The sequence below is a fragment of the Carassius gibelio genome, chromosome B5 (genome assembly GCF_023724105.1).
Source record: "Carassius gibelio isolate Cgi1373 ecotype wild population from Czech Republic chromosome B5, carGib1.2-hapl.c, whole genome shotgun sequence".
Lineage (NCBI taxonomy): Eukaryota > Metazoa > Chordata > Actinopteri > Cypriniformes > Cyprinidae > Carassius > Carassius gibelio.
The window spans coordinates 31,934,532-31,946,048 of record NC_068400.1 but is presented as its reverse complement, the minus strand read 5'-3'; the positions used below and the strand labels follow the sequence as shown (position 1 = coordinate 31,946,048).

The following is an 11,517-nucleotide window of genomic DNA, read 5'->3' as shown; positions in this document are numbered from 1 at the left end:
ATATTAATCCCGCAGGCATAATACGGTGGGGAAATAATAAAGAGATTTATATGGCAGAAAATACTAGCCTGTAAGTTGCTTAAAAAAAAAAAAGTGGAATGGCTGCAACAGATGCCGGTTGGGTGAGTTCGGACGGTTTGTGGCGGACAATAAGTGACCATGTGCCGCCTGTTAACATACAGCTGTTGGAGCTGACCCACACAAAAGCGTCATCATGATATTTCCCCACCCATCCTCCAGAGCAGCCTGAGCGTCTCTGGTGCACAACAAAAGACACACACACACACACACACACACACACACACACACACACACACACACACACTTGTGCCTGCAGACACAAAGAACATGGCAAATAAAAACTTATGGCCTCCCCCTACCCATGTGCCACAGCGACCACACTGATTGTGTGTGTGTGTGTGTGTGTGTGTATGTTTAGGGGACAGAGGAAATAGTTAAGAACAGAAACATGTGCTGGATAGAAGTATCCTACAGTATATACCACTCGGGAACTATAAAAATTGAAAATATGAAAACGGGATATATTTTCACTGAATGATAAAAATATAATAGGCTAATTTAATAAATTGCCCATGGTATAGTCCTAATTGTTTATACCTTTTACTGTAAATACTAGGCTACAGATAGTCCGTCTAATACAGCAACACATTAGGCTAATCTATATAATTATGTGCATATATTCAAGGCGTACGAATAATAAACCATTTCTAAAATTCGACATAAGTGGAAAACTTGCTGTTTGCAATATTTGTTTTTAAAACCTTACAAATAAAGTAAGATTCATCTGGTTTTCACACTCGAGAACTCTGTCCATCTGGTCTGTATCACTGTAATTAAAATTCCCTGTTTTAATACAGGCAGGGCAGCAGTGAGGCTAACTTCAACTCTTAACTCCATCAACATCACTGCCACATGCAGCAGATCAATTTAATCAGGCCAATATTATGCCATATGTCCCCGCTGACGTCACATGCAGGGGGGCAAGGCGTATATAACGGCATCCATTCATCAAGACATTCAATGAAGACCAACCGCACGCGCTGAAGAACGAAGAGGACAAGTGCGCTTTTCCTCTGAATAGCCTACACAGTGGACTTTTATGGACCTGACAAAGATTTTGTACCAGGACATCTAACGGTTTTTTTTTCTTAATTTCCAAACATTTTGAAGCTGGGGAAGTAACGGATGAAGATACCGGTGTGTTATTGTAAAGTTTAGGATTAACTGAGCGAGATGGCGCATCTGTCTCTCTACTGCCTGCTGTCTGTGTCACTTTTGCAGTTGGTAAGGAGCCAGTTCTGGGCTTATACTTCGTTTATCATTTCATTTTCTAGCCTAGTGTTCTGTTTATTTCCAAAAGTTTCAGAAGTCCTATGGGTTTCTCTATTCGTGAACAGGTGGCTTCATCGGGTGTATTTGAATTGAAAGTTCACTCGTTCAGCACGACACGCCTTTACTGCAGGAGGACGCGAGACTGCAACATCTTTTTCAGGATTTGTCTGAAGCATTCAGAAGACGTCATCTCCGCTGAGCCTCCGTGCACCTTCGGAACCGGACAGACAAATGTTCTGCGAGCGGACCAGAGCTCAATAGCCAGCAGCGCGGCCATCCGGGTGCCTTTCCACTTCAAGTGGCCGGTAAAGTTCTTTACGCACTAGATTGACTTTAGTAAACAATATTCCAGTGCTTCATGGTGTATTTAGGAAAATGAATGTTCTTTACGTTACTGTCTATAAACCTCAGATGCCCTTAAGTTTAACACCTACTGTAAGACCATAAACAAGAACATGCAACAGTCTGGAACTGTCAGTTCATAACAAATATGACCTGATATTGAGAGAGTCGCCTTTAAAATTGTCCAAATTAATTTTTTAACCATGCATATTACTAATCAAATATTAAGTTTTGATGTATTTAGAGTATAGGAAATTTACAAAATATCTTCATGGAACATGATCTTTACTTGATCCTAATGATTTTTGCCATTAAAAACAGCAGCAGCAACAACAACAACAACAAACTTTAGACCCATGGAATTTATTGTTGGCTAGTGATACAAATATAGGCCTACCTGTGGTTTTGTGGACCAGGGTCAAATATAAATGGAAGACAATTGAAAATGTTTGCTTCTCAGTTTCAGCAAAGATGAAATGATACATTTTTTTACATTTAAAATAACATTTTTTGTTTTTCTTTTTTAGGGGACATTTTCTCTTATTATTGAGGCATGGAATGCTGAGTCACCGAAAGAGCATCATGATTACACAGGTGGGCTACACAATGTGATGGAAAGCAAACATATGACATAAGAGTTTATTTTTATCATTATTCAATTATTTATTCAAGCTTAAGATTTTTGATATTTTTCCACAACAGAGAATCAAAACAACCTGATCAGTCGTTTAGCAACACGAAGACGCTTGGCGATTGGAGAAGACTGGTCTCAGGATGTTCATTTTGGAGACCAGAGTGAACTCCGTTACTCGTACCATGTTTTCTGTGATGAGTTTTACTTCGGCGAGGCGTGTTCGGATTACTGCCGTCCTCGTGACGATACACTGGGACACTACACCTGCGATGAGAACGGAAACAAGGAATGCCTGGAGGGATGGCAGGGAGACTACTGCTCTGACCGTAAGTACCACCTGTGTGTGTCAGATGCTCAGGGGTCTGCTTAGCTCTTTGGGATTGTATGTCTAGGACTCTGAAAAGAAGCAGTCCCACTCCCTTTCCTGATCACTCTATATTTATGCGTGATTGTGGTTTGTGTGTTGGAACCTGAGCAGCAATACATCCCCTTATCTCTCCTATCGTTGTGTGCATGTGTGTCTGATGGAAGCTGAGCTGCTTCTCTAGAGCTTCTACACTTCTTTTGTTCAGCTGAACAAAGAAACCCAACAGATACATACTAGAGGGCCGTTCTGTGTGTGTGTGTGTGTGTGTGTGCGTGCGTGCGTGCACGCTTGCCACAGCTCAAAATACAAAAGAGTGCATTACCTCTGTCAGCTCACCAGCTGCTGGCCCCAACACTTAACACACCCATTCATCTGCTCTCTCCAGGGGGCGTGGTGTGTGTGTGGATGTGGTGTGTGTAACCCCCCTCTCTGTCTCCTCTCATAGCCATCTGCTCTTCGGACTGCAGCGAGCGGCACGGTTACTGCGAGTCACCTGGTGAGTGCAAGTGTCGTCTGGGATGGCAGGGGCCATCCTGCAGCGAGTGTGTACATTACCCGGGATGCCTACATGGAACCTGCTCGCAGCCATGGCAGTGTGTGTGTAAGGAGGGCTGGGGAGGCCTCTTCTGTAACCAGGACCTCAACTACTGCACTAACCACAAACCCTGTGCTAATGGCGCCACCTGCACAAACACTGGACAGGGCAGCTATACTTGCACCTGCCGGCCAGGATATGGGGGCACAAACTGTGAGCTGGAGATTAACGAGTGTGATTGCAATCCCTGCAAGAATGGTGGCAGTTGCAATGTAAGACCATGCTCACATGAGAATAGTAAAACCATATTTATATATAAACGGTCATCAGTTAAAAGTATATACATAATAGTAGAACATTAACATATAAATCAATTTAGAATATTTTAAATACTGCATATATACTACATTTTATGTAACATGCTGTTGTAGTAGATGCAGCATGTTGCATGTTTGTTCAAAAATAGAAAAAATTGCACACTTAGCTTTGATTTAATGTACTTTAATTAAAAATAATATTAAAAAAAATCATGATTAATGTTATGATTTAGGTTAAGTAAATATCCTCTGATGTTTTTTATGTGCACAGTGGCTTTTGAAGGTCAAAAATGATTTGAGACCTGTATTATGTTTACACTTTGCTAATATCTATATCTTTCTCCTTCTCTGTAGGATTTGGAGAACGATTACTCCTGTACATGTCCTCAGGGATTCTATGGGAAGAACTGTGAGATCATTGCAATGACATGTGCGGATGACCCCTGCTTTAACGGAGGGACGTGTGAGGAAAAATTCACTGGTGGCTACGTCTGCCGCTGCCCCCCAACCTTCACCGGATCCAACTGTGAGAAGAGACTAGACCGCTGCAGCCACAAACCTTGTGCTAATGGTAAGTGTTTGCGTTGGACAATGCATCGACAAAGTGTATTTTATTTTAAAGTGGTAGTTCACCCAAAGGTAAAAATTATGTCCATTTCTAACCCTCACGCTGGGTTTCTTACCTTTGTGGAACACAAAAGGAGAGATTTCAAAGAATGTTCACACTGCTCAGACTCTCAAGCTCCGAAAAGGAAAATAAATAAAAGAACTAAAAAATAATACAAATAAACAAAATCAGTGAAGTAGCACATATTACCCTTACACTAAGTATTCTAACGGTTGTTTTATGTGAGGGGGAAAAACTGCAATTTAAGTACTCTACCTTGCTTGACAGTTGTGGTCACCATTCACTTTGCTTTGATAAAAAAAACCAGCCTAAACATCCCTTTAAGCGGTTTCAGTTCTAAATATTGTTACCCAACTACACACATGTACATGTGCTACTGTTACAGTATCTGTTACACTTCCTCTCTACTACACCTGCTCATATGTAACCTCTCCTCTCTTCTGTTGTAGGTGGTGAGTGTGTGGATCTGGGGGCTAGTGCTCTGTGCCGCTGTCGCCCTGGTTTCACCGGCCCTCGCTGTGAGACGAACATCGACGACTGTGCCCGCTACCCGTGTCAAAATGCCGGAACATGCCAAGATGGCTTTAACGATTACACCTGCATCTGTACACTAGGTTTCACCGGTAAAAACTGCAGCCTCCGAACAGACGCTTGTCTCACAAACCCATGCCTCCATGGGGGAACATGCTACACACACTTCTCCGGCCCAGTGTGTCAGTGTGTGCCTGGGTTCATGGGTCCAAACTGTGAGTTTCCTGTTCAGGGAGGTATGGAGCTGATGGCCCCCCGGGTTGGACGGACCTCACCTTCAGCGGTGGCGGTGTCATGTGTGTTAGGTGTGCTGGCTGTGTTTTTGGGAGTGTGTGTGGGACTGGTTGTGATCAGGAGGAGAAGGCATAGACTGCGCAGACAGCAGTTATGCGATTCAGTGTTTAATGATTTGGAGACGGTGAATAATTTAGACCGGCAGCTCTATCCCTATGACAGAGACTACCGTCAGGTGAAACCCTGCAACACTGAGGGCAGAATTTCATTGGCAGCTTCTCACACACTGCCTGCCGGGCAGGACTTCCTGTGGAGTGCTGGAGGAGGTCTTAGATAAGGCAGCACACACTTGTACATGCATACACGAATGTAGACAAGTGAGAATAAACACAGATACACAAACTCACATGCAGGGATAAGAATTTGGATGTAGCACTTGCTTTTATCTTAATTATTATTAATGAATGAATGAATGAATGAAAGAATGAATGAAGTATGTAATGACTGAATAAGGGATTGGACCTTTGCCATCTGTGTAGGTGGAAGAGTCTGTAAACCAAAAACCAAAAGAAATAAACAAGCACATTGTTGCGCTGGGCTTTGTGAATCTATATTTCCATATGAAGACAGACACAAGCCCTGAATGCTGATACAGACTTAGTTTGCAGAACTCTATACACAGAGAACTGATATCTTTATACAAAGATAAAGAAGTAAAAATAACTCTATACAAAGAGAGCTAAGTAAGGAAATACCTCTATTGAAAGAGAAAGAAGTTAAACTGAAGGGCAGAAATAGGTGTTCTCTAGTCAAATTCTGGGCTTTGTATAGGACTCATTAAAACAACCTTTTCTCTTTTAAGAATGAGTATCACTTTTGTTTATTTGGCAGAATGTTTTAATAAAAATAGTAATAATAAACTTTATGAATAAAATTTGACGAGAAAGGAAGCAAGCAACAGTCAGGAATAGGATTACACTATGTTCTTAAGACCAAATGGTAAGATTTTGCTCCAGTTTTGTATTGCGTATTAAGCAGTGTGTTTTCTTCCTCGACTGACATGGGGAAATGTGTCATTGGTTCTTAAATGTTAAATAAAAAATAAAAAATTCAGATTTTCTTCAGTGGGTTTTATGTCTAATGAATGTTTATTTCTTTTGCCAGATGTTTCCTATTAATTTAATCCTAAATGTATGCCTAAGTTTCTATTTTGCATTTTTGTACTTTTGCTTTCAATCATTGTCTTGTCTTTGTAAAGAATTTATGTTAATTTATTTTGTATATGTCTTTGTTACTTTAATGAAAGAAATAAATTATATGAGAAACACCTCATTCTTTGTTCTTTGACTGATTGATCATTAGAACACCATTTCGTTTTCTAACTTTTAAAGTATTTAATATACATTTTTCCCACTTCATTTTAATGTATCTTTAAATACAGCATTCAATCGCAGAGATGTCATGAATAGCAGAAATTTAGTAAAAAAAAAAAAAAAAAAACGAGCATCTGACTTTGTACATCCAATCAAGCTGAGCGCGTGCCATTCAGAGTTCAGCTTCTTATGTCCGCGCGGCGCGCTCCTCCAAGCGCTCATTCTTTCTCAGACAAGCAAAGGCACAAGTAACATGGCTGACGAGATAGATACTGGAAATTCCTCGGATTTAGACAACGCTCGAGAGAACGGGATGAACTTGCATAAGCGCCAATCGCGCGTTACGATAAAATACAACCGTAAACAGCTTCAGAAAAGGTTGGATGTGGAGAAATGGATCGACGAAGGGCTGGACAAACTGTACGAGGGCAAGGTGAGTGTCCACTCGCATCCTCACAGCTGCAGCTGGGGCAGAGTTGATACTCGCTACAGGTTAATTCCCTCTAGAGAGAAAAAAAACAACATATTTTTATGGAAATCTAAACGAAAGCGATGCCTTTCCAAATGCTGTGGAGACACATGCTGTGTCATTCGTTATTTTGAAATGTTTGACTGGTGAAATGTGGCACAGTTCCTTCTCTAAGAAGTTGACCACAAACGTTTTGTACAAGTAACTCTTAAAATCATGTTCAAATACTAATATTCACTTACTTTTCTCAAGTAAATTCATAATAAGTGTTTTCATTTCTGAATAGTTGAATGTATGTATGCACGGCTCAGCTTTTGCTTTACAAATGCTTGTAAAGATCATAAGTATCTAAAGAATAAGAATTATACGTCAAAGCATGAAAAATAAGTACATGAAATACACACATTATACACCACTCAATGAAATGAAAGGTCTTTAAAGTGTGTATTTACATCTCCTTATGCAATTTTAAATGTAATGAGGGAAGACATTGTTAATGTAAGTGTTAGATGGATGCTGTGACAATAATATATCAGACAAAACAATCTTAGTTGTTGGATAATGTTAAAAATGTTGGCTGCCTGTAAAAATTGAGAAAGACCGGGCCTCTGGTGGTACTAGTGCAGGGTCTGCTTTCTCTCCCTCATTTACAGAGGAGATCACTTGGTTCTATCACTACCTTACATGGGCACCCCCGAAAAACAGTCAACGGCAGCAGCAGACAGGAAGTTTAAACAAGCTGTGTGTAGGGAGACGCTGTCCCACAGTAAGAGATGGCAGAGATGTCTCTCGAGAATTGTGCTATGTGATCTGTTATCTCAATTTCCTCCTCAGCTTGTGTAGGAGAATGTTTCCCACTGAAATGATGGAATATTGAGAAGATTTTCTGAGATACTGAAACTGTGGGCTGCTGAAAGGTCAATGAGATATAACGGACAGAGCTGAAATATGTGCATGAATACTGTGTGGTTGTGTCAAATTGATGGTGTTTCTTTTCTGGACTGGTTAATTTCAGGACCGTGAGTCATTTTTGTTGCTTTGTTTTGTTTATTTTGGAGGGCATGCCAGACGAAGTGAACATTGATGATTTGTTGGATCTCCCAAGTGATGAAGAGCGAACGCACAAACTACAGGTCCCATAATCCTCTTCTCCCTCTCACACACCACATCCTGTGCTTAGGCCTTGCCATATTTAGGTTTACATTTATGCGTTAAACTAATGCTTTTGTCCAAGGTGACTTACAAAAGAGTGACAAAAGCTATTTGTCAAAGAGCCAGCAAAAAGAAATAGAAGTGTTTTTTTCCCAATGCATTGGGAAAATCTCTCACAAATGGCAGGAAAATTAAATTAAAATAACTTCTAGAGAAGAATAAAACCGCTTTATTAAACATTTCTGATTGTGTGCCCCATTACAGAGTAGTGCTCTGATAATAGATTTATTAATTTATTCAAAATATTAGCTATTTTTTTCAATTTTTAAAGTTTGTATCTCCTATGTAAATAACATGTAGAAAATAATACCATTGACCTTGAAGTCAGCGGCCTGACATTCTACTTTTAGATGAAGATGGTGAGTGGATGCCAAAACTTTTATACCATGTCCCTTGACCTAAGTATTTGCAGGGACCCCCTTTTTTTTTAAATGTCTCCGAAATGAGGCCTACTATAATTTATCTGACTGACAATACAGAACCATTTAAGGCTTTATATCCTCTACTGCAGGCACACTAGTTTACAGAGTTGTAAATACTCTTAGTAAAATTGACGAATTTAATTAAATTACGTTAAGATAAAGTCATTGAAAATGTTTGTTTTACAGGTTCTTCTGCAGACCTGCACCAACAGTACTGAGGTACTTTTCTGCAATCCTTCCATCCAAAAAATCTTATTTGCTTTCCAAACATTTTTTTTTTCTTGAATTTTTTCTATCTTTGTCTACTCATCTTTAGTACCCCTCTTTTTTTTGCATCCTTTTGTTACTCTACCTCTTCATCTCTCTTTCCCGCTCTCTCCCTTTCTCTCTGAGGAACGCTGCAGTGGCTGACACTCCCTTCCACGCATTTCTCACAATGATCACAATGAATTAATGATTTGTTCTCTTTCTTTCCCCATGCCCCTACTTCTCTCAGTTAGTACAATGCCATTCTTTCATTGGGGCTCTTTAACGATGTTCACTCACAGCCTTTTGATTAGTGTATGTACTTGATTGTTTCTATGCATGCATGCGCAGAAGATTGTGTGCCTCTGGGTAAGCTAGTATTGAACTGCTGACACACCATGGAAAATCAGTAGAGAGGATCATGGCATTTAGCTCAGACACATAAACATCTGAAAAACACAATCCGTTTTCACATTTGAAACCTACCAGGGCACAATTCTCAACATTTTCAGTTTGATTAGGAACATGTTTTTGCTTTGACTCATGCAAGACAGCCAGAGGAATGGGGAAAAAATAATGCATTTTGGAGAGATGACATAAGGAGAGATAACTTAGCTTTAATTTTAGATGCTGCAAAAGACACGAGACACGCACATCTGTCTGGCTTGTTTACATAGAAAAACAATGGAAGAGTTGTGCACTGGAATGGAAAAAATAATTCCGTGTGAATGGCCACTTAGTTTAAACAAAAGCTGCTGATTGGTACACAGGCATCTGCATAATACATTTAAGTGTTTTTGATATAGTTAACTCTGAACCACCAGGAAAATTAAGTCAAGAGAATTTCTGCATGTTATATATTTTACAGCATGTTTTCTATATTTTGTTTTTCAACGTGCTCTAATTATGTAACTAGTGCTGTGTAATGATTAATTGTGGTTAATCGAATCCAAAATAAAAGTTGTTGTTTACATAATATATAAATATATAAAATATGTGGGTGTGCTGTGTATAATTATTATTTATATATAATTGCAAACACATGCATTTGTATAGTTTCAAAATATACAGTATTCTATATGTGTGTTTATATATACATAATAAATACATACAGTACACATACATTACGTAAAAAACTTATTTTGGATGCGATTAATCCTTTGACAGCACGGTATGGAACATACCTAATATTACACAAGATTATGATCAAACATTAAATTGACTATGTAATTAGTATTTTGAATAAACTAGTTTGTTTAACAGAAACACTTGACTATAATTTGAGCACTTACAAAGTTTTACAGTACATTGTCCTGAATTGCAATGTACATTTATTTACAATAACATTTACAAATTTTTCATGCTTATTATGCACAATTTCTTCAAGCATGTTCACTTAGATTAAGGTTATTCTCTGTGTGTGTGTGTGTGTGTGTGTGTTCAGGCTTTTATTGCTGAGCTCTTGCAGAAGCTGCATGGTCTTCATAAACAGGAAGAGCTGCAGAATGAAGGAATTGAGCATCCCTGTCTCCACACTTATCCCCATCACCATGGAAACATCCATCATCACAGAGGCAACCATCAACATCCAACACATCAGACACTGTGATTTCATCCAGTTTAGATAATTGCACTCACTGGACTGAGCTCCCTAACACAGACTCAGGACACGCATATGATGTATCCAACTAGTTTAGCAACTCTGTAACTGTTAGGTGTTTGTTTACAAACTCATGTGAGTGGTATATTAACAGTGTTCAGTTGTAAAACTCTTCATTACTGTTGACAACTAAATCTATGCAGTAGCATTAATTTGTTTGCAGGGTTTTTTTGTTGCCTGTTCCCGGTTTGGGTTGTTTAATGAAACTAACAGTATGCAAGTTTAACATGGTCATATTGGTTGTCTTCAGGTATCTTCTTCCCCACAAATTCAAAATACTATACTAAAACATGTTAACAACCACAGGGAAGTACCAAATCTGAGTATTCATTATATATATATATATATATATATATATATATATATATATATATATATATATATATATATATATATATATATATATATATATATATATATATAATTCATATTGTCAAATTTAATAATGTTCATGAATTGAAGATTTCATGTAATAAGTGTTTAATAAAAGTAACAATTATTTTGAATTTGTGTGTTGTGTTAATGGCAGGTGAAAGAGCATCTAGATGAGCTGGGGTGTGCTATAGTGGATCGTCCACCAGAGGGAGAAGTAATACAGAGGCTGACACATGCACTTCTGTCCAAATTTTTGTGCCTCTCACTTCTAGATACACACTAAAGATCTAGGTCTACGTGACACTAAGGCAGATATCGATGGTGGTGGCTTCTATTTATGTCTGTGTTTTTGCTTCTACAGCTCAGTGGGAAAATATGAAAGTAGTTGTATTTTTAGGTTACGCAAAACTTGTCTGTAAAGATTCTTAATTAATATTGACTTAATATTTGCCCCCCACCCCCAAGGAAGTTTGCTAAGCCCCCCTAATGGGCACAAGATGTTCTTGAGCACTAATCTAAGAGGCCAGTGGGCTTTGTGCAGAATAATACAATTTAAAAACCATTCCTAAAGCATCCAAAATGTTGAGTTCTTGAAATTTTTCAAGAACAATTACACAAAATGAATCCAAAACCCTGTTCCTCCTTAGTGCTATAAAAGTATATTTTTATATGGGATCATCTTATATCATAGGTGCAAAAGTATGTATTGACAGGGACATCATGTGGCATTATTTTTTGTACTTTGGAATGTATAAAAATAGTTGAGGTGACTATCATTAAATTCACGGGAATGTAAGGATTTTGCTTTCAAACTATTGA

At 38.7% G+C, this 11,517-nt stretch overlaps 2 protein-coding genes across 3 annotated transcripts; both read left to right on the top strand.

Annotated features, from left to right (window-relative positions):
• The first annotated feature begins 1,057 nt into the window (after nucleotides 1-1,057).
• LOC127957675 (delta-like protein B) lies at nucleotides 1,058-5,531 on the top strand. Its single transcript, XM_052556306.1, has 7 exons — nucleotides 1,058-1,305; nucleotides 1,419-1,658; nucleotides 2,223-2,289; nucleotides 2,398-2,655; nucleotides 3,142-3,503; nucleotides 3,903-4,119; nucleotides 4,626-5,531. Exons 1-7 carry the CDS (start codon nucleotides 1,255-1,257, stop codon nucleotides 5,276-5,278), a joined length of 1,848 nt encoding a protein of 615 aa, XP_052412266.1. The 5' UTR covers nucleotides 1,058-1,254; the 3' UTR covers nucleotides 5,279-5,531.
• A 959-nt stretch (nucleotides 5,532-6,490) lies between these two features.
• On the top strand, nucleotides 6,491-10,475 carry LOC127957680 (protein phosphatase 1 regulatory subunit 14A). 2 transcript variants are annotated; one of them, XM_052556311.1, is made up of 4 exons: nucleotides 6,491-6,747; nucleotides 7,842-7,916; nucleotides 8,604-8,636; nucleotides 10,108-10,475. In XM_052556311.1, the coding sequence occupies exons 1-4, from the start codon at nucleotides 6,568-6,570 to the stop codon at nucleotides 10,270-10,272; spliced, it is 453 nt and encodes a 150-aa protein (XP_052412271.1). In that variant the 5' UTR covers nucleotides 6,491-6,567; the 3' UTR covers nucleotides 10,273-10,475. The 2 variants fall into 2 exon arrangements, with proteins under 2 accessions (XP_052412271.1, XP_052412272.1); XM_052556312.1 differs by having other exon boundaries at nucleotides 6,552-6,747; nucleotides 7,799-7,916.
• The last annotated feature ends 1,042 nt before the right edge of the window (nucleotides 10,476-11,517 follow it).